General features: G+C 33.9%; 1 protein-coding gene across 1 annotated transcript in view; it reads left to right on the top strand.

Annotated features, from left to right (window-relative positions):
- Window positions 1–23,933, top strand: part of LOC103569051 (inactive dipeptidyl peptidase 10) — a 53,340-nt gene extending 29,407 nt beyond the window's left edge. Inside the window, exons 9-16 of the mRNA XM_053740227.1 lie at window positions 9,145–9,308; window positions 9,382–9,524; window positions 9,602–9,957; window positions 13,895–14,587; window positions 16,939–17,427; window positions 19,445–19,636; window positions 23,329–23,669; window positions 23,919–23,933. Of these exons, the coding sequence (XP_053596202.1) occupies window positions 9,145–9,308; window positions 9,382–9,524; window positions 9,602–9,957; window positions 13,895–14,587; window positions 16,939–17,427; window positions 19,445–19,636; window positions 23,329–23,669; window positions 23,919–23,933 (2,393 nt within the window). The remainder of the gene's footprint in view (window positions 1–9,144; window positions 9,309–9,381; window positions 9,525–9,601; window positions 9,958–13,894; window positions 14,588–16,938; window positions 17,428–19,444; window positions 19,637–23,328; window positions 23,670–23,918) is intronic.
- Window positions 23,934–24,283: the final 350 nt, after the last annotated feature.

Raw genomic sequence — 24,283 nt, 5'->3', positions numbered from 1 at the left:
TTTTAACGCTTTCGAATACTTCAAATATTTTTGAATCGCCCTTCTTATGGGCATTTAACATTGTAAATCGTTTCTTTTAATCAGGGTAAAGACAGTTTTCCAAGTATCCTGAAAGACATCAGAGCTCAACAATTTGTTAGAAATTAGGAGATCTGTGGCAGATGAGCTCTTAACCAGCTCAAGCTCAGACCGTCTGGACTTTTCCCTCTCAATTTATTCAGAGTTAGGTGCAAGGCTTTGGTGACATCAGTAATATCAACATTAGACCAATTGAACGCACAGTCACCAATCCTGTTGTGAGAAGTAGGTAGAGAGTCAATAACATTTTTGTCACAAGGAGGATGTTTCCTTAATATATTTGCAAAATGTTTATTTAGTTCGTCAGCCGTAAAGTAGTTCAGTGAGGTGAATGAGTTTGGTCATATTAAGTTGAGATGTCTTAACTTATTCCAAATATTTGAGTTTTGAAATAAACTAATTAGTGCATTTTTAAGGTAATTTTGCCGTGAATCATGCAATCTAACCGTGAGAGCTTTGCGTTTTGATTTACAAAGGGCTAGAACAGACGGATCACGAAATCTACGAGCACGTCTGTACAGGATATTTCTCTCTCGACATTCAACTTTTAGATCCCTGATGTGAATAATTAAGAAATTTTGAAAAGAGATTTCTAAAAGAGGACGAAATTTTCAATAAAAAAGTCTTAACTTCCGGAACTCTGCCTCTATTGTCTATAATTTTAATTTGACGCTAAAAATAGTATTTCGCGCAACCATTGCCACACGAGCACAGTGCCTCCAAAAACCCTATTTTCAGCATTAAATTAAAATTCCATAATTATTGATAGTTTATGAATTATTTGTCAATAACTAAATATATGTTTTTTTTTATCTCAATTTGTTTATAACTTTTGCAATTTTTTATGTGCTTGAATACAATTCTTCTACATTATTCTAGACGTCATTCTGAATCTAATGACCTATTCATTATTTTATAACAGTGTTACCAACTCTCAAAAATATTTATCCCTAAAGTTTATGTCAAAAACCCCTAAAATCGCCTTAATTATTGAGTTGTCCCCCTAAAAAATATTTACAGTAGACGCGGCACATTAATAAGTATACCAGGTACCTCTCTATCCCATTGACAACTCTACCATAAGTAAGGCAACCCACACACAGTTCTACCAATTGTAAGTATGTCAGTTATATATCAACCAACATTACAGTCAACCAATCAGAAAATTTACCAAGCTGAATGTCTACCGCGAAACAACTCTACCAGTTTGAAAATCTATCATATAAAAACAATAGTATGACAATCTCTACCGCAAGCATCTCTACCAAAATTAAAATCATCCATATAAATAACTACCATATAGTCATTTCATATGGTAGTCATTTATATGGAAGAGCGTCTACTGTAATTAGTGTAATTATAAATTCATAATGATTTAGAAATAAAATGTTTTAATATGTTTCAAAAGTTTTTTTATTGTAAATTATTTAATACATGAAATATTTCTTCTTCATCTGAAGATTCACTTTTTTTGAAGTCATACATATTGACGTTGAATAAATTTAACATTTTATTGGATGGATTAAATGTTGTACACGATCCACCATTTCGATTTAATGTAAATCGGACTATCAAAATGCTTTGCAACATTTTAATGGATAGTCTATTCCGCAACTTATTTTTTATGATATTATAGAGAGAGAATGCACGTTCCACACTCGCGTTTGAAATTGGAACAGTAGCAAATGTTAATCCGAATTTTGCAATATTTTCAAAACGTTTACAGCTAGCTGCGTCACAATCATTATATATTTCAAAATACAAATCAGCTGAAGAAGAGGTATTCGTCCATATTTTATTGCTTAATTGGTGCCACTCAGACTCAATGTCATTTTTTTTGCCATATATATGAGTTCGCTGAATGTAATTTAATATTGGTTTTATATCGGGTTTGACTTGTGATGTAGCAACTCTTGGGTGCAAGTCAGCAATAGTTTTCAACAAGGATAAATTATCCGGAAGCCTTTTCTGAATCTGCTCGGCTAGAGAACATAAAAAGGTCTTGCATCGTTCCCTGACATCCAACAGATCCTTTTTCTCAAGTTCTCGAGAAATGGTATGAAAGTCAAAACCAAAATACATTGATGCTGTATGTAATTTTTGTATAGCAAAAACAAATCGTCAAACAATTTGACAGGTTCAACATGGTTACTTTGAAAAAGTAAGTTTAATTGCATCACATGTTTTAATTCGTTTTGTAAATACAACAATAAAGCTTTAAAAGGAAGTCTCAGCATGATATCATAAAGCTGTTCCGCCATGTAACATTTGTCATCAGATTTTGCAATAGAAAAAAGCAGCTTTAATTCCTCCCACTGCTCCAATATAGTGATGATAGCTCGATAACGAGCGAGCCAGCGAGTTCCGCTAAAACCTTTTTGGATCAGTATTATTATTCATGATTTCGTATAATTTTTTATGATAGTCCAAACGTTTAGGGCTGTATGAAAACCAGTTATGGGTTTCTCTGACAAGAAATTCTTATTGGCGTGGTAATGATTCAGCGGCCTTTTCCGCGCATAAATGCAAAGAGTGGCAAACACATTTGACAATAACTAAATCAGACAGGTCTCTTTTAAAAATAGCAGTCACCGAGTTATGTTTACCAACCATAACGTTTGCTCCATCAACGCCGATTCCGATCATATTTTCAATTTTTATGCCATCCTCTGTTTTATGAGCTTCATCTCGAATTAAAATCAATTTGAACTAGGAAACCAGGCTAGTATAGGCTTCACGCTCATGCTTGCATAGTGATGTCCATAACAAATTTTTTTTCGTGTCAATCGATTACGCGAATCTTATGATCTACACTTTAGCACGCTCAGCCACGGAGTCGTATTCAAAACTATGTTTTCAATAAATTCTTAAGTTATTGATTATTAATTTCATTTTGTTATAAAACACAAAATAAATATTTTTTTGAGTAAAAAATTTTTTCTAATTTTTAATTATATCTTTCTGCAATTCCATTTTTTTATGTAATCAAATAATCGGCTTATTAAAGTTTTCAAATGTAATCGATTTGAGAAAGTATCAATTAAATTGAAGAAATATTAGCTTACCTTAAGTAATTCATGCGTTTAAAAATCTATTACTTATGCAAAGCAATAGTTTTTTTAACTTCCCGCTAAGAAAATTATTAATTTTCAAAAATTCGGGAAGTTATTGGTTTCACCTCGATTTTCAAAAACCGAGTTTTCATCAGATGTCGACGTTTTGAGGTTCTAGGTAGCTATTCTGACTATTTTCAGAAGGGTGTCCGTGTCCGCGCGCGTGTGTGTGTGTGTGTGTGTGTGTGTGTGTGTGTGTGTGTGTGTGTGTGTGTGTGTGTGTAAACTTTTAATATCTTTTTAATGAACTGACCGATTAGCATGTTTGAGGTGGCAATCAAAAGAGTTTGTTGGCTGTCAACTTTCCTGAAAATTTCAAATCGATCGATCAAATAGACTCTAAGATATGGAAGAAAAACAAAAAAAAATTTTTTTTTTCAGTATTTTTCAAATTTTTCAGAAATGGCATGATCGATCAATTCCAAAATCTAATCAGCACAAGAATTCAATAAAACGCGTCGATTGCCGCCTCAACCATCTCAATCTGTTTATTCGTTCGAGAGAAATCGATCGAGAAAGAAATGGTGTAAAAGGGTTTTCTTCGATTATCTTTGAAGCGACTCATCCGATCAATCTTAAAATTTGATCAGCTCTAAAACTCAATAAAACGTGTCGATCGCCGCTTCAACTATCTCAATCGGTTAATTTGTTCGTAAGATATCGGGGGAGAAAGAAATGCTGAAAAGCTGTTTTTTTCCTAAAACAAGAGCATGCAACAGTATTTTCGAGCTCAAAGAAAGTTTATTTGTTTGACTCTCAGTGCAAATCAATATTTCACTTAATAAGTAGATTAAAATTGAATACATCAAAATAACAATCGGCCTCTATTTGATTTCATTTCTATTTTTTTCCGCCATTAAGAATGTTTATTACCTTTAATAGTCACATACAACCAATTCCGTGATGAAAAAATTTATCAATAATCTCGCGTGACTCGTTTTATGTCCATGTTACAATTATTCCACAGTGAATCGATGGGATGCTCATTGATAGGAATAAAAAAAAGGCATCAAGAAACATACTTAAATATTGATCGTAAATAAAAAGAATCAATAGAGAATGAATTCTAGTGTTACCAGGCACTTTGTTAAATAAGGCGAAAAATGAAAATCGAAATAACTAGAAAACAATGCGAAATTTTGAAAAATTTTATCATAGATAATTTGTAAGGACGTCTGATAACTCCCCGGATAACTCAGAATATAATTTACGAAATAGCCCGAAAATCATGCCAGCTCTACGCCAATAAGCTCATCAAAACCAATTGTATTCAAGAGTATTTTCGAGCTCGAAGTGCTCGAAAATGTATTGACAATAATGCTCCTTGAGCTCGGAAACAGCGAAAAGTTGTTGGGCTGGTCCGCAGAGCCAACCGTTGCCCAGATTTTTAACTTCCCGCTTAGAAAATTGCAAATTTTCAAAAATTCGGGAAGTTATTGGTTTCAGTCCAATTTTCGAAATTCGAATTTCTAAGAGATCTTGACGTTTTGAAATTCTAAGAAGCTATCCTGACTAGTTCCACGATAATGTCCGAGTGTATATACGTACGTACGTAGGTACGTACGTATGTAAATATCTATAACTTTTGAACGGATGAACCGATTTTGATCATCAAGGTGCCATTCGACGTGGCTTGCAAATACCTTGAAGCTGAAGAAAAATAAACTTGATCGGTAGGGCTCATTTAGAGATATTTCAAAATTAAACTTTTTTCAACAATGTTTTTTTTGGATAACTTTTTATGTTCTCGATGAATTGATTCCAAAATGAACTGGGTTCTGAAGCTTCATAAGTCGCGTCGAACGCCACCTCAAACATCAAAATTGGTTAATTCTTTCAAGAGAAACCGTTGTCGAAAGAATTAAAAAAAAAATTTTTTTAGTATTTTGAAAATTCCTCAAAAACGACTTAATGAATCAATTTAAAAATCTGATCAGTTGTAGAACCTAATAAAACGCGTCGATTGCTGCCTTGAATGTCTCAATTGGTTTATTTGTTCGAGAAATATCGTTTGAGAAAAAATGGCAAAAAACGTTTTCTTTCGAAAACAAAGGCATACAAAAGTATTTTCGAGCTCGAAGAGCTCGAAAATGTATCTACAGCAATTTTTCGAGCTCAAGGAGCTCGAAATAGGCGGGAAGTTTTGGGGCTGGCCCGCAGGGTCAACTGATAGACTGATTTTTTTTTTATCAACTTCAAGCGTATGCCAAAAAAGACCTTTTTTGTAGAAAATATAATTTCCTACAAGATCTCTAAATTAAACAATAGTATATGACACACCTAGGGCAGTAAAGTAAGAAATGTCTCAGATCACACGTAATTGTTTCCGAGGCGAAGGCAAGCCGTTTGGAAACCTGAAGAATCCTACAAAATTCTGGCAATCTGTCAAACGATGTAAACCGTCAAAACATTCTCAGTACTCCGGACCTGATATCCAGGCCTGGAATACCTTCTACGAACTTGTATACCCTAAGATACAGCAGATACTTTCACCTACAAAAGGCGAGAGAATAGACATAGTAAGTACATATAAATACCTTGGAGCGTTATAAAAAAAGCCAAAAAAGCAACTAGTGCAGTGTCATCAATTGAAAGAAAAGCTAAAAGCAACTCATGGGAGTCCAAAGTGGTTCGATTCAATGGCATGGTATCCTCGACACTTTTTTATGCTTTCCCCGTATAGGAAATTAACTACATCGACAAAATAGAAACAGTCCAAGCAGACTACTCCAGAAGATCCTTAAGCCTCCCACGTAGCACCCTAAACCAGCTGCTATACTTAGAACTGGGTCTCTATAAGCTTAGCCTCGTGGCTTACAGATTAATTCTCAAATTCCTGATAAAAATACGCCCGACTGGAAATTTGAGTTAGGCAGTGGTGTGGCCCGAATAAGGCACGCCGAATTCCAGACTTGCGGCAAATGAGACAACAAAACTAAGTCGAGATCCCAAAAGTAACGCAGTTGCGAGGCCCTGCCTAATTTGGCTTCCTTCTTAGGCAGTGGTTTGGAAACCATACTTGCTGGTGATAGCTTAAGCCGAGTTCGTGCCAAATGAGGCAATCAAACTAGGTTGAAATTCCGAAAATAACGCAGTTGCGAGGCCCAGCCTGATTTGGCTTCCTTCTTAGGCAGTGGGTTAGAAACCATACTTCGCATACAAGCCTTACGCTTATACATAGAAATTGGCCATATTTGGTCATGTATGGGTGTAATTATCATATAATATTGTTTAACTAAATTAAAAAATTTTTTTTTTTTTTCGTTTAAAATTATTTTTGCAGGGCAGCTATCATCGGATGTTCTAATTTAATATTATTTTAATTTCCGATCAAATGAGAAATTTTTAATTCAAGGAAAAAAGCGAAATTTATTAAGGATTGAAACCCTACGCACGAAAGACCGACGCTTCAACTACTACGCTACACTACTAATTGTGGCTCCCAAGTTTATTTATGCTATTTAAATATTATTCGGTACCAGTCAGGAATTCCAAAGATATATCTAATTTAGGCAATGACGAAGACTTTCCTAATAATTGCTAAATTTGACATACTTAACTTTAGCAAGCCTTCTGCCACCCCAATCCGATTTTAGTCAGGGATTCCAATATTAGGCCTGAGATCTGTGGCCTTGCCACAGACTTTTTTAGTTTCGTCTGACTTTGGCATATCAAACATTGGCAAAGCTTAAGTTACCATTGCTACCTACTAGTCAGGAATTGCAATGTTAGGCCTGAATGTGGCCTTGCCACAGACTTTCCTAGCTTCATCTGACTTTGGTTTACCAAACATCTGCAAACCTTAAGTTACCATTGCTACCTACCAGTCAGTAATTCTAATAGTATGCCGTACTGCGGCAATGCCATAGTGTTTCGTGATCACAGTCGAATCTGGAATTTTTTCAGCATACCAATGTTCGTTTTGCCTCATAACAATCTGATAAGATGCGAATTAGATTTGCCTTAGTTCGGGCCAAACTGATACTTCGGCAAGCCTCATCAAAATCTATAGTCGGGACTGGAGCTCGATGACAATAACCTTACAAAAATATGCTTCGCCAGGCAGCTCGAACTAGTAAACGATCCCAGAGGTCTAATAGGCGACATCAAATACAACTAGACTACCTTGCTCAAAGAAGTACTGGTCAAGATGAACATTTCACATCTTTGGGGGAACGGAATCCGGAGACTTGGAATGAAATCCTTAAACCAGCACTCAAACACACAGAACGAATAATTGAATTTAAAGACCTCGAAGCATATGAAAAATCATCTGCGCATCTTTTCAGAATACACCGTACTATTAAAGAATACATTCATCCCTCCATCTCACCCAAAACCTTTCAATCCCACAAAAGCGCTTACGGACTCAACTACGCCTGGCAAATCAATACATTTGCGCTTATTTAGTGAATAAATCAACCGTCAGGATAGACCCTAAGCACATCTGTAGTCTTTGTGGCAGCAATGAATTTGAATCTACTGACCACATTCTGTTCCGAAGTCCTTTCTACATATCTGAAAGAATGAGATAGTTGGAGCCATGGTTATCCTACCTCAAATGTTTCCGACACGATTTACCCCAGATCCCTGATATCAAGTCTACCAGAACTGTGAAAGACCTTTTCAACTACATGCAAAGTGCGATCGCCAAAAGAGCCGAATTCCTCGAATTAATATGAAAAATCATGAAAAGCCATTGAATTCCTAAACTTACCGAATACTTGTATTTAAATTTCAAATCTTCTACTCTTATTTATTTTCAAATTTTTAACGCTAAATTCTAATTTTATATGGAGGTAAATTACTCTAAACTCAAAAAAAAAAAAAATAATAAAAAAAATCTCAATGAAAATTTTTATACTTATTCATTTTCGATTTTCTGGCTTTATCCTCAAATAACTTTTAAACTGAAAATGATAACTTAATTCTGTATAAAGTATTTCAAAATTCGTACGATTAGCTTTAATTTTTCTCTATATTGCTTGTTTGTTTAAAAATCTTGTCTAACAATATGATCATCTCGAAAATTTCACAAAAACTAAAAAAGCTTATTTTTGTCATATCAACCGTGGAAGTTGAATTTTCGAGTAACATGCAGAAGGCGCAAACTATACGACTTCTGGCAATCTGTAGTTTAGTTAATTTTCCTCGAACTAGTATTGAAAAGTAACTTCTCTCTCTCTATTTGTCTCTACATTTCTATACGACTACTAAAATACGCTATAGATAAGTCAAATTATCTTTTAATTCGACAAACGTCCATTAGGTAGAACTTTCAAATTCAATAAACAGTAATTAAACATTTTGGACTGTTTCTCTCGCAAATTCAACTTCCACCGCTGATATGACAAAAAATTTCGTCGATACTTTATGCTCAAAGGTAGGAACCCTGAGAAACTTGAAGTGCAGGTACGCGCTTGAAGCTATGGAAACATTCTCATCAAGACGTCGTATTATATCCGGTCTTGCTAAGAATGCGCCCATAGCCTCAAACTCGTGACGTAACTTCAAGCCGTCAGAATCCCTACCATTCCGCATACGTATTGAAAATAACTATTTTCATCTTACTATACTTCCAAAATTATATTAGCTATAAAATATGCAAAAAATCTGACGAATAGCTACTACTATAAGGATAAAGTCTACAGAGTTCCGAATTTTTCAAACAATTACTTTTGCCGGAATAATAAATTAATCGATCAATGCTAAAAATTCTATGTTATTTAAATAAAAAACTTACTTTGCTGTGCGGCACGGGTCAAAATTGAGATACAGACCTGAAACTTGAAGGACATTTTTTTTTTTATTTATTTCGAACCACATAAGCCTATGGGAGCATACAAATTTGAAAATGACCCAAATGAGAACCACCTTAATATATATTTGTTCGAAAAAAAATTGTTTTTCGTCATCTTTAAAATTAATTCATTAATCAAAAAATTTATTCCAGAAAATGAAGAATCGTGTCAATACCACAGTGCAAGTTTTTCACCCGGATATGAGTACTTTATATTAGAATGTTTAGGCCCTAGCATTCCTACAGTATCTCTGTATAAAACACAATCACCACTACCGCGCTTTATTAGTCTTCTCCAGAATAATACAGCGTTACGAGTAAGACAAAAATAATTAAATTGTCGTAGCATCATTATTAAATTTTTTATTGGATTAACATATTTTTTTTTAGGAGAAGATAGCAAGGATTGCGCTTCCACAAATAAAAACATTTCCAGTGCAAATAGGTGGTGGATATAATGCCCAAGTACGGTTATATTTACCTCCCGGGCTTAGAGAAGATGAAATAACACGATATCCAATGGTTGTTCAAGTGTAAGTTTTTTTGTACATAAAATTATAAACGATATTTTCATCGATAATTGAATATTTTCCAATTTTGATGGTTGTAGTTCTGGCGGACCAGGTACGCAATTGGTCACAGACATGTTCAAAATTGATTGGAATACTTACCTTGCAAGTAGAAAAAACATTATTGTCGCACAAATTGATGGTCGAGGAAGTGGTGGGCAAGGATATAAAATGCTCTATGAAGTATATTATAGACTTGGTACTGTAGAAGTTGCCGATCAACTAGAAGTTACAGAATATTTGAGAGATTCGTTACATTTTGTTGATAAACGCCGAGTAGCAGTTTGGGGATGGAGTTATGGTGGTTTTGTTGCCGCCCTTGCCTTAGCAGAACCTGAACAAGACGTTTTTCAGTGTGGAATTAGTGTAGCTCCTGTCGTCTCATGGAAACTATATAGTAAGTAAATATTATAGTACTCAACTACACTACTGGAAAAAATAGAAGGATAAAAAAAAAAACTCCAAATTATTGGGTGATTTTCAACAGGCCGTAACTTCGAGAGAAATGGTCGTACAAGGAAAAAAAAAAGAAATTGTCGCTCCAAGTGTCTACTTTTTGGATTAAGACTTCAAAAATTTTTTGCGTCAGCGGTTTTTGAGTAATCTTAGAAAAACCAGCGACAAAAAAATTTTCAAATTTTTTTTACGTTTTTTTTTGGTCTACGGGCATGGGAAAAAATTTTTTTGCTCAACCACTATAAGAATCGGATACCTTCATTATTCAGCTTTAATTTCATTTTTTATAGACCTTGACACGTCCACTTGTCGCCGAGATATCGATTTTCAAATGGAAAAGGATCCGTTTGTTTTTGATTATCGATATCTCAGCAACCAATGATCGCCCAGAATGTTAATGGTGGGTTTCAAAAACTTAAATAAATTCCCTTGAATGATTAGCCATTGTTTTTTCGAAAAAAAAATTTTTTCCTTTCGTCATATGAATTTGAAAATACAAAAAAAAGGGCTTTTGGTGGTTTTTTGGAAAATCAAGCGCTGGATCAAAAATATTGTGGAAATCAATAATGTTGAGTGTGCATTTTACAGTTCAATATGCCCACAAAAACCCAAGAAAGAGCTAGATTAATCCAACGCGCCGTTTTTTTGTTTCACTCGATCGAATTCTTGAAAAAATTAAAGGATTACGTTTTTTGCTCTGAAAAGCTCACAATCTTTAACAAAATGAAAAAAAAAAATCGGTTTGTCGGTTGACCCTGCGGGCCAGCCCCAAAACTTCCCGCTGTTTTCAACCTCAAAGAGCTCGAAAATGCTATCACATGCAATTGTTTTTTTATGATCTTTTCAAGCTCTAACAAGTTACCTGTTATGCTGAAGTTTGAAAATTTAAGAATCGAAAATCATCAATGAAGCGGTTTTTAAAATTTAGTTCCTGATTTTGTTCAGTAAAATAAGTGTATTGAGGCAGAAATCAATGTCGGGGATCAAAATCAAGATTTAAATAAATTTTGACTCATGTAAGAAACAATAAAATATGAAAAATCCGATAAAAATATTAAAAACTACGTTTTATCGATTTTTTTGTTGATAATATGATTTAAACTAAAAACCAAGTTCGATGACATTATATGATCGAAAGAAACCATAAAAAAGATGAGTTGGTATGATATCAGGCACATTTTAGTACGTTATATTCTGATTTATCCGGAAAAAATAACATAAAATGTTATTTTTTTAACTTTTCAACGCCGATATCTTTTGAACTAATCAATCGATTTTGATAGTTGACGTGGCAATCGACGCGTTTTATTGAGTTCTAGAGCTGATTAGATTTTGAAGTCGATCGTATAAGTCGTTTTTGAGAAATCAATAAAAAACTAAAAAAAAAATTTTTTTTTTTTTCGTAATTCGCCAATATTTTCGAGTCTATTCGATCAAATAATCTGAAATTTCCAGGAAAGTTGAAGGCCAATAAGCTCTTTCGATTGCCACCTCAACCATCCAAATCGATTCATTAGTTCAAAAGTTAGAAAGAGTTTACATACACACACACACACACACACACACACACACACACACACACACACACACACACACACACACACACACACACACACACACACACACACACATACACACACTCGGACATCATTCTGAAAATAGTCAGAATAGCTTCCTAGGACCTCAGAACGTCGACATCTGATGAAAACTCGATTTTCGAAAATCGGGGTGAAAACAATAACTTCCCGAAATTTTTGAAAATCGTCGATTTTCTTAGCGGGAAGTTAAAAAAAATTTTCGAGCTTCGTCCACATTATCATTTCAAAGAGTGCTCAAATTTTCAAAAAATAAAAAAATTTCAAAAAAAAAAAAAATTTTTTTTGAAAATTTTTTTTTTTCTAAACGACTTTAAAAAATTTGAAAATTTTTTTGTCGCTGGTCTTTTTAAGATTACTCAAAAACCGCTGACGCTAAAAATTTTTGAAGTCTTAATCCAAAAAGAAGACACTTGGAGCTACAATTTCCTTTTTTTTTCTTCCTTGTACGACCATTTCTCTCGAAGTTACGACCTGTTGAAAATCACCCAAAAATTTGGAATTTTTCCAGGAGTGTATTTTGAAAACACTGAAAAGTTATAAAAGTTAAAATATTTTTAAACATTTTTTTTTCACTGAACTAAACAAATAAAAATAAATTATGAATTAGATACAACTTGAGTTGCCAGATAAGTAATTTTAAGTATAAAATGAATATGATTATTATTGGTTATTCGTTTCCGGGTACACGGAAAAAAATAGATAGGAATAGTTACTGTGTTACATAAGAATGATCGTAAAATATATAAAAATTAATCTTAGGACATTGCTAGTTCTCGTTATAATGGTAATGGATCGTCCATTACTATGTTACACATTATATCGAAAACATGACTAGTTATTGTGTTCACAGTCACCATTTTCTCTCCAGATAATACAGGTTCCTTTCAGCAGTCGATGTGTTACTATATAAAATAGGTATAGATCCCGTGTGGAGATGCGAAAGTACCCCCGACAAGTACGTCCTATTGTTGTTCAGCATAGTTACTATTCCTGTGCCGGGCAGGAACTGTTGCTTTCAGTCACATGTCTGAGTGCTGCTTAAGTTCCCACTAAACGGAAGTCAGATCCGTGACTGAAAGCAACAGCTCCTGTCCAGCACAGGAATGGTTACTATGCTGAACGACAATGGAACGCATTTGTCCGGGGTACTTTCGCATCTCCACACACGACCTATACCTATTTTATATAGTAACACATCGATTGCTGAGAGAAACCTGTATTATCTGGAAAGCAAATGGTGACTATGAACACGATAACCAGTCATGTTTTCGATATAATGTGTAACATAGTAATGGTTGCTATGTTGGATCGTACTCAGTCGCATGTAAGGACGATTCATTACTATTATAACGAGAACTAGCAATGTGCTAAGATTAATTTTTATATACTTAACGATCGTTCTTGTGTAACACAGTAACCATGCTTATCTATTTTTTCTCCGTGTGTATACATAATTCATAACAATTGATTTGAAATGAGACAGGAAGTTTACCAAAAATATTAATTAAATAAATAGAGTATAAAAGCAAAGAAACAGAATCAAATATCGTGCAATTCACAAAGTATCGTAAAAAGCTAAATTGACAGGCGTGTATTATTCACATAAGCAGAAAGCTCTCAAGCGGCAGCAGCACTGTACTATAAAATAAATATAAAATAATAAATTTTATATTTATTAAAAAATTAAGAGTCGAATCGAAAACAATTTTGGGTTCAAATATTTATTATTAGAAAAAATTTTCATTAAGAAAATGGTTTCTACTTACGAATTTTAACTTTTCAAGCCTTAAAGGATTGCTGCGCTGAAAAATTGTTACCTCCAATAATTTCTCCATGGGTGTTAATGGCCATCCCATATAAAGTTTGGAAATCGGCCCTAAATCGCCCTTATTAAAAGAAGCGATTCAAACGGCCTTAATTATAGTTGGCATAAAATCACCTACAATTCAGAATTCATTAGTTTTACGGAACAAATTTAAACAAAATTTTTGTATATAGTTCATACATGGCCATATCTATATATGCCCATTATATATATAGAGGGCGCAATCTGAACAGCTGTATTCTATTTCGCTCCGTATATTTTTATCATTTTTGTGTTTTACATTCGACTTAAAAATTTTTCTTTTATGTTGAGTTAATTAAGCAATTTTTTTTTTTATCGTTTTGTGCTATTTTGCTTTGGTGATGATAGTTATTTTACTAAGCAATCCGAATCTTAAGTTTTCATAACACGTGTTTTAATAAAAGCTATAGTGTGCTGACTTATTAAACATTTAGTTGTAAAGTATTTTCCTGTCATCTATACTTTGCCGAACAAACCTGCTAATTGGTATGGTATCTGTATTCGCTCGATTACCGATGAGCATGCGGTGAGAAGTAATGTTTGTAAACATTGTTTCCATCTGACATGTGTAAAAGTTAGATTTGCTCTGCGTTCAAGATCTGATGTTGTGAATTTTGTTGCTGAAAAGTGTCCTGTTTGTCCAACTACATATCCTCAGCCTGAACCCGATTCTAAAATAATGCAAGAGATAAATGAGAAGCTAGGGTTACTTGAAGATGTTAAAATGCAAGTTACTAGTATTGTTGAAAGATTGGATGGCTTGAATGACTTTTGCAAAAATTTGCGTGAAGACTATGTCAACTTGGAAAAACGTGTTGCTGTGGTTGAAAATGCTACTGCTGCTTCGTCGGAGATTTATCATAATTTAAACAGTGTCAATGTAATTCAAGATATTGAAGTCCGCCAGCTACTTCTAGAAACAAAACAATTGTGTGATGAACTTTTTGTTTCTGGAATTTCTGAGATGCCTTTCGAGAACTTTAGAGATATTGTGATTAATTTGGGTAAATTTTTGGGACTTCAAGAGATTGATGTCAACTGTGTTTCATCGGTGGAGCGTCTTGGCAAAAGAAGGATAGCTGTTGCTGGAGTTGATTCTCCGCGTTCTCGTGATGTTCTCGTTAAGTGTCAGTCCTCGCTTATTGTTAATAAGTTTTTTGAGGCGAAGAAAAAGCGTTGAGACATTACAGTTGATGTGGTAGCTCAAGGTACACGTAAATTACCGGTTTATATCAACAGACGTTTTCCATCTGCACTTTATTAGCTATAGCATCAAGCTATAGCATCAAGCGATAGCATCAAGCGATAGCATCAAACGATAGCATCAAGCGCTGTATATGTTAGACTTCAAGATGGCTCTGAGCCACTGAAGATATTACCGTCGATGGATTTAACGAAGATTCCAGGCTTAAGCTAATAACGTAGTGTCGTTGTCTCTAGGCAGTGTGGAAATATTTGAAATTCATTAGTTAATTCAAAAATTTGCCATCTAAATGCTCAGTCATTAGTTCCGCATATTGACGAGTTCCGTGAGGATTTTAGAGTTTTGGACTATGATATTATTGCTGTTTCTGAATCTTGGCTCTCGTTATGTGTTGTTGATGCGCAAGTCCACCTTTCTAAATCCTATCTGCTTCGTAATGACCGAAAGACACGTCATAGTGGAGATGCTTTACTATTCATACGTGATACATTATCATCAAGAATTATTTGTTGTTCTTCAAACCTACTGGATGGTCATCCGGAGTATATTATTGCTGAAATGTGGTCTATGTTACGTAATAAAATTTTAATTCCGGTAATTTATCGTCCTCCAAATGCTGCTTTACTAAATAACTTTGAAAGTGAGTTCAGTGAACTTTTTATTTTTTATAAGGATATTGTTATTATGGATGATTTAAATATAAATATGTTGTCTAATTTTAATTTTTCTGCGCATCTGAATGACTTTTGTAATTCATATAATTTGAGCATTGTTCCGTTTAGTGCTACACATCATACTGCTACGTCTCACATGTAAATTGATCATTGTATAATTAGTAACATCAATAACTTGGTTATTTCGTGTCAATCGGATGTGCCTTTTCTCTCTAGTCATGACATTATTAGTGTGACTTTAAATTTTAGTGTTCCTAGGCATTCTCCGTTAACTTTCCGTTATAGAAATTGGAGTCTTATCAGTAGTGAGTCAATAGCTGATAATGTCAATAATTCGTCAGTACTACTCTAAGATACTTATTTATCAGTTGATGACAGTGTTTCTCATTTAAATCAGAATGTGCTTAACATTATTGACTCCGTTGCTCCTGAACGTGTGATAAAAGTATCTCGTCCGCCTGCTCCTTGAATATCTGATGACATTCGTGATTTGCAGCATCGCAGAGATAAGCTGTATAGAATCTATCGTAGATCTGCAATGTCCGTCGTCTTGTAAAGAAGAGAATCATTGAAGCTAAGAAGAATTAGTCGCAGAATCGTTTTAGGCATTCTAAGCATCCAAAAGCCATTTGGAATGACTTCAGAAGACTGGGTCTTTTAAAAGATTCCTCCAAAGGGTTCGTTTCGCCAGATCTGGACTTGGATCAGCTTAATAACTACTTTGTGTCTGTTGGGAGTTCTGGGTGCAATTGCGATAATTATCGAGGTGTCTGTGTAAATGACAGCAATGCCCCGAATCAGTTTAATTTCATTGAAATCACTGAGGAAGATTTTAAGCGAAAGATGAAGCGCATCACTACTACAGCTGTTGGTCCAGATGGTCTTTCGATTAAACACTACAAAGTACTATAGCAAATTCTACTGCTATCAATTGCTAATTTATTTAATATTTCTTTGAGGACATATCAGTTTCTGGAGCAATGGAAGAAGTCTATTGTGTTACCTTTGCCTAAAGTGAGGTGTCCGCAGTCTTGTCATGATTATAGACCTATTTCAATTTTGTGCCCTTTATCAAAAGTTTTGGAGCGCTGTATACACGATCAACTTATTTACTATATTAAAGTAAATAATTTGTTGGATCCTTATCAGACGAGTTTTGAAGGGAATGAATACTCAAACTGAAGTGCTTCGATTATGTGATGATATTCGCTTTGCAATTGATGGCAGCAAGGTTATTGTTGCTGTTTTCTTTGATTTCAACAAGGCGTTTGTCTGTGGTGATCATAGTTTGTTGTTATTAACGCTCAAGAACTCAAATTTATCGTCAGGAGCTCTATTATGGATAGAATCTTATTTATCTAACAGAATCCAAGCTGTTAAGCATGGAGATTGTTTATCTTCATGGCAGTGTTTTCGGGCGGTGTTCCGCAAGGTAGTATGCTTGGACCGCTTCTATTCTCGTTATTTGTCTCAGGGTTAGGTCTATAGACTAAATGCAAGCATCTCTTTTACGCAGATGATTTGGTTGCTTACGTATCCTGTTTAATGTCTGACTTGAACGATGCAGTGTTAAAAATAAATGATCATGTCAATTTTATAGTTGAGTGGTGTTCCAATAATTTATTAAAAGTAAATGCTTCAAAGACTAGGACGATTATTTTTGGTTCGCCACAGCATGTAAATGATCCTGCTTGTGTTACTGCTCAGAATATTATGATTGGTGATACAGTTACCGACTACACTATCTCTGTTAAGTATTTAGGTGTTATTTTAGATGACATTCTTTCATGGCATGATCGAGTTATTGCAATGTGTAATCGATCGATGTACTGCCTTGCGCGATTGAAAATGAACACTGACTTATTCAATCTTCCAATGCGAATAAGATTAGTTGCAGCGACAATTTTATCTATTTTCGATTACTGTACAGTGGCCTACACTGGCATGTCAGGCACGTTACTAAAAAAGCTGCAAAGAAAATTCAATGCCTGCATCAAGTTCATTTACAAACTGGCGAGGTATGAGCATATTACTCCAAGCAGAAGGTCACTTGGTTGGCTGACATTATCAGATCCATATCCATCCACCCGTAAATTCCGACATTTTAAGGATAATTTATAGTTATACCGTATTTGAAAATAGACTTCCCATACAGGAGCTGCCAGAGTTGAACGACGGGCCCCTACTTGACCCAGCACGGGGTAACCTAGCTTTAGCCCACCTGTATTGGTCTATGCTTGGTTCAAGATTGGGTACTCAACCCTGACCGTTACAATGATTACTTGGGCTTGAACTGACTGGGTAACCAGTCTTAGCCATCCAATGGCAAGCTAGACTTGGACCAAGACTGAGTAACCTAGGCTTGAGCGTTTAATAAGTAGATCATATAAATTTATCAGTTCAACATAAGTAGGTTTGTCCAGTAGCTACCGTTCGGACCCAGCAATCAGAAGCACGGCAGTTTGCGTCCAGAGCCCAGCAGAATTTTCACCGAGTTTTTTTTACATCATTTACTTCCCTTAGATAGTTTAAACGTTAATGACCATGAACTCTACGAGGTTAATAACAGTAAAATTTTTTTTCAATTAAATTTATTCGTTTCCTCGATGTATGGTCCAGGTTTGGTAACCAAGTATGAGCCAGGTCTGACAAACAGGCTTGGCCGGAGATTATCATTCTAGACTTTTACCAGAACTGGGACAATACTGGCTTACAAGCTTGGCCAAAGGTTCTACAAAGTTGGGCCAAGCCTGGGGCAAGCCTGGGCCCGTGATACTTTCCGCTCTGGGTTACCATAAAGTTATGGTACACTTCATACTGGTGGCCCTAATATTAAGGTAGTTTTTACCGTTACTTACGGATATTGATGATTGCACAAATAGTTACCGTATTCTACTCCCAGCTCTACCGTAAATTTACCGTATTCGTACAGCCACGCAACGTTCGGATAACGGGAAATTACGGAATTATTGCGGTTAGTTCCAGTGTATTGTCCTAGTTGCATAATATATGGTAATTTACCGTACTATTGGGCCTGCTAGGGCATCATGCATTTTTTATTTTATTTTAATTGATAAAAAAATAATCAACGTATTTATAAATAGGCACTGACATGAGTTGTTGGATTGATTGTATTTCTCATTCCAAAGATATTGAGTTTCGAGGTTATTTGCTCTGTGATAATAATAGAGTTTATTCAACACATGCGCACTATTCACGTTTTATCATGCCTAAAATCCGAACCCTAAATGGCTGTTTACCGACTGGTGAAAAATTATTTCTCAAAACGCAATGAAGGTGTCTACTATCTCGGCCATTGTGACGTAATAAAAAGAAACGTTACTATCTTTCGGGCTCTAACTGAATTTTCGGTAATTATAACTCCTTGTTATTACCCATTGAGCAGCTAAGATCGTGATGCAAAATATTTTTAACGTGGGGTTGAAACTTTGACATTGAATTTGAATTTCCGTTAAATTAAATCAACATCTTTATAATTTTGCCATATTCTTAACATTATAAGTTGTTTTTTTTTTCACCATGTCACTAAACAACTAATTAGACTTCTCATTTCAGACAATAAATAAAACGTAAATAGCACACATGAGTTGAATAAAATTATGGGCGCAACATGTAGGTTAAAACATAATCCGTCATCTCGCTTCGCTCTTACCTGCGCACCTATGACTCGTGCTAACCACATCACGTTGACACATTATGAATAACTTACCCTACTAGTTACGCCAATAACTATTGCTTTTGAGAACGGTTTATAATGACTTTGGAAAAATGTGATCAGAGTCATGTGGGGCAAGTGTGCGCAAAACCATTCATTTCGTGCTGAAATACATGGGCTCACGCATATTTACCTCGATGAATTCAAATGCGTTTGTTTATGACCCCCATAATCAAACACTATTGAGGAACACAGGATGTCATTTGCTATTTGACAAACTATTAAACACAGACAAGGAGTAATAATCAGGCATGAGTTGAATAAAAAAAAAATGGTCATATCAAAATTTTCATTGTTATCAAAAAATTTTTTTGTACTTAAAATTTAATTATTGATTGCAATAACTGATTACAATAATTTATTATTCTAGATTCAGCATATGCTGAAAGATATATGGGTTCTCCAAATGTAACGTCAAATTACAAAGGATATGCTGAATCCGATGTTTTCAACAAGATTGAGTATCTGCGAGAAAAAATGTTTTACTTAATTCAAGGAACTGCAGATGATAGTGTGCAATTCCAACAATCAATGACATTAGCACGTCATTTAGCTCAAAAAGGTATATTATTTAGACAACAAGTTTATCCAGATGTGGGTCATAGTTTAAATGGTGTTACGGGCCATCTTTACCTTTCAATGGCACAATTTCTTGATGATTGTTTTATTAAGCAAGTACCTGTTGACTCTAAAGCTGGGTTAGGAAGTGGTGGTGCTGACATTTATTGACAATCCATTTCTACTTAATCCGGCAAATATTTTTAGAGTATTATTAAATTAGTTATTTAGTCTTTAACAATCGTGATACAAAATAAATACTTCTATTGATAGAAAATATGGATTATATAATAATTAATAAATCATTTTAGAGCGTTAAAGAAATCTTATAAAAAAAATGCAATCTCTCTCCAAATTGTGTTCGGTTAAATAGATATATTTACAATATAATATATCACGTCTTTAAATTTTAAATTTCAATCAATGCAATAATTTTATTCATTGCTTGCTCTTTTAATAACAATAAATAAGTAAGAAAAAAATTATTATAAAACTATATTCTATCTTTCTTATTAAATGTCGTCATTGTCAATGAATATATATGGGCACCTAATACTAAATCAACGTAATTTCTGTAATTTGTGCACTGAGAGAAAAAAAAATTTAATTCAAGTAATTATTTTTTTTATTTCCCTAAACACTCAAAATAAGTCGTTTCTTTCTGAAATGCAGTTAATAGTTTTTATTTTAAGAAAACTATCGCTTCACTTTAATAATAAATTTCTAGAAGCATCAATTACTCAAGGCAAGCAAATATTTCTTCAATTTAAATGATACGTTTTTAAATTTCTTACAATTAAAAATTTTAATAAGCCAATTATTTGATCAAATTTAAAACAAAAAAAATTGAACAAAGTTATATTCAAAAATTAGAAAAAAATCTGTCTACCGATTGACCCTGCGGGCCAGCCCCAAAACTTCCCGCTATGGTGATCTAAAAAGACTATAAAGAGAAAGAATTGGTATGATTTCAGACACATTTTAATATATTATATTTTTATTTATCCGGAAAAAATTTTTTTTTTATAATTCACAAATATTTTTGAGTCTACTTGATCAAATGATCTGAAATTTTCAGAAAAGTTGATGGCCAACAAGCTCTTTCGATTGCCACCTCAAGCATTGAAATCAGTTCATTTGTTAAAAAGTTATAGAGCGTTCACATCCAAACACACACACACACGCACGCATACACACATACACACACACACACACACACACACATATATGTATATGTATAAGTATATATATAATATATATATATATATATATATATATATATATATATATATATATATATATATATATATATATATATATATATATATACATACGGTCACACACATATACATACAGACGCTCAGGCATCATTCTGAAAATAGCCAGAATAGCTTCCTAGGACCTCAAAACGTCGACATTAGATGAAATTTCGATTTTCGCAAATCGGGGTGGAAACAAAAACTTCCCAAATTTTTTGAAAATCGTCGATTTTCTTAGCGGGAAGTTGAAAATTTTTGCGCTAAGAAAAATATGTGTTTTTATAACAAAATGAAATTTCTCATTGGAACTGATAAAAATATTAAATATATTAATTTTTCGAGAGCTGCTTCTATAGATTGTTAAATATTTGAATCTTATTGTTTATTTGTGTAAATTACGTTGGTGGATCTGTATCACGGTAATTTACTGCCAGGGTTGCGAATTCTTTAATGAGAATATTTGCAATTTAGAATTAAATTTATAATCTGCAATTGAAATTATTTCGATTAAAATTACGAAATTAATTTTTAATTCAACAACTTAAATTGAAAAATTGAAAAATAAATTTTTTGTGATACCCGCTGCAAAGGTTCGATTTTCGAGCACCATCTGACGGTAGCAAAGCGGCCGATTCCCACATACCAGAATTCGGTATAATTTCGTCAATACTTTCGATATGAATGCCGAAAGAATATACTTTCACTACCATACGTTTTACGTTGTACCTATTTGAAAGTAATAATAATACAGTATATTTGAGAGTTTATTTTAATTGCGCTAAAAGCCATCAGGTGGAGCGACAGTAGCAGTAGTAATAATTATAAAGATGCCACTATACACCAATGCAAACGTTCAGGTTATACTTACAACCTTGATATTGATACGATTGCCAGAAGTTATTTGACTAAATAATTAATACATTTATTCAACTCTTGCGCGCCATTCACGTTTTATTGTGCCTAAAATCTGAACCCTAAATTTACTGACTGGTGAAAAATTATTTGTCAAAACCCAATAAAGATGTCTAACAACCCGGCCATAAGCAGCTAAGATCGTGATGCAAAATGTTTTTAACGTGGGGTTGAAACTTTGACATTGAATTTGAATTTCCGTTAAGAACGGTTTTCAGATAATTTTGTCCCAGCTTTTCTCTGAAATAAAAGCTCTAAACGCAAAATAAAGACACAGATCCGATGCTTTACTCTACGAACTAGCGAAGTGCACTTGAATTTTTTGATAACTTCCATTTGTTTACGAGAAAAGCTTGGACAAAGTTCCTATTTAATGTACAAGTGCAACAGAGATAGTACCGTTTATCCAGTTGAGTGCGAATAGAGAAACAAATGAAAACGCGTCTTAAATTAAATCAACATCTCTATAATTTTGTCATATTCTTAATATTATTAAGTTTTTTTTTACCATGTCACTAAACAACTATTTAAACTCCACATGTTAGGCAATAAATAAAACGTAAATAACACACATAAGTTGAATAAAATTATGGGCGCAACATGTAGGTTAAATCATAATCCGTCACACGCGCTCGTGCTAACCACATTGCCCTGACACATTATGAATAACTTACCCTACTAGTTACGCCAATAACTATTTCATAATAAGTCAAAACCTAGTTAAGACGCTTACACCACCTAACCTCATAGAAACCGCGCAATCTCTGACTTTAAATCTTTTAACGGAATTATCTAAACAAAAATATTTACAAATATATAATAAATTTCTTGACTGGAGATTGTCAGGAAACACAACCTCTTTCTCAGAGAATGTTTTGCTGGCTGATTGTAATCATTTATCGAAGTCTATGAAATCATCAACACTTTGGTCGATTTATTCAATGTTAAAGTTCACATTGAAGATCCATAACAATATATCGATTGAACATTATTCGAAGTTGATAGTGTTTATTAAAATACAAAATGTAGGGTACAAATCTAAAAAATCTCGAGTATTATTAAGTGATGAGGTACAAAAGTGTCGTAATGAAGCCCCGAAGTATTAATATTTAACGTCGAAGGTAAGCATAATGATCTACAAATATATATATATATATGTAGATTTATATGGACAGATTACTCATCAGGTGTTATTTTCAGGTTATTTTAATCGTTGGTATTACTGGTGGAACTCGACGGGAAGAGTTGTGTAACATTTTGGCCACTGATGTTACAGAACATGATTCAAAAATGTTTCTGGTTAAATTAAATAAGGATAAGACTCATATCACTCGGTCATTTACAATTACTGATGATTTTTGCAAAATAGTCAAGAAGTACACAGTCTTACGTCCTGAAAATTGTGAGTGTCCTAATTTTTTTATAAATTACCGAAAAAGAAAACGCCTTCAACAACCAATAGGCATTAACAAGATTGGAATGGTACCCAAACAAATTGCTATGTACTGAAATCTGCCTAACCCAGAGTTATACACCAGTCATACATTTCGCCGAACTTCGGCAACACTTCTTGCCGATGCTGGTGCTAATTTGACAACGCTAAAAAGACACGGGGATTGGAAGTCTCATCAAGTGACTCAGAGCTATATTGAAGATTCTGTTCGTAGCAAACGACGTATTGGTGAGAAAATTGCCCAGGATATTTACATTACTGAAGAAAATAATTCGTCTGAGATCGTATCAAAGGAAACTGAAATGTCTGACAAAAGTAATCTTGTTATCAACGTAGATCAAATGTCTTCCGTAACTGAACCTACTGCTAGTTCATCACAAATGAAAATTTGTGCTACCACTACTAAACACAACGTTGACACAATAAACTCAAATAATTTATCACAATCATCAAAAATAAGTGAACCACTTAAAAATATAGGGGAGAGTGGGGTCAATTGAACCACGGGGCAATTGAACCAGTAAGCTTAAAAAATCGAAAAAAATATAAAAATAAGTCGTCCTCATGGAATTATATTTCAATACACTAAACCTCAGTCTGACCAAGATTTTGAACCAATATGATGATTTAATTTATAAAAATTCAAGTTTTTGTGTTTTTAGGTATCTAATCTTTGATTTCAGCTCTTGGCAAATTGTTTAATAATTTTTTAGTTTTCAAATGAAATCTTAAAATTTTTTTTGTAATACCTTCTTACATATATTAGTCATAAATTTCTAGCTTCACTTCTAGCAAAATAGTTCTTGGATATTTTTTTTTTAAACTAATTATTTCAATAAAATCATATGGGGTCAATTGAACCAGTACTCTCGGGGACGGTTGAACCACGCGAATCACACTGTGAGCATCAGACATGCGCGCGCATCTTGACAAAATGTGAAAACAAGCTAAACTAACCAAGAAAAAAAATTATTATATTGACAGAAGTTTTTAAAGTGATTGTTTTAACATATAATGTTATATAAAA

The sequence above is a fragment of the Microplitis demolitor genome, chromosome 6 (genome assembly GCF_026212275.2).
Source record: "Microplitis demolitor isolate Queensland-Clemson2020A chromosome 6, iyMicDemo2.1a, whole genome shotgun sequence".
In the NCBI taxonomy this organism is placed as follows: domain Eukaryota; kingdom Metazoa; phylum Arthropoda; class Insecta; order Hymenoptera; family Braconidae; genus Microplitis; species Microplitis demolitor.
Note: the sequence above shows the minus strand (reverse complement) of the source record. Positions and strands in the feature narration are given on the sequence as shown.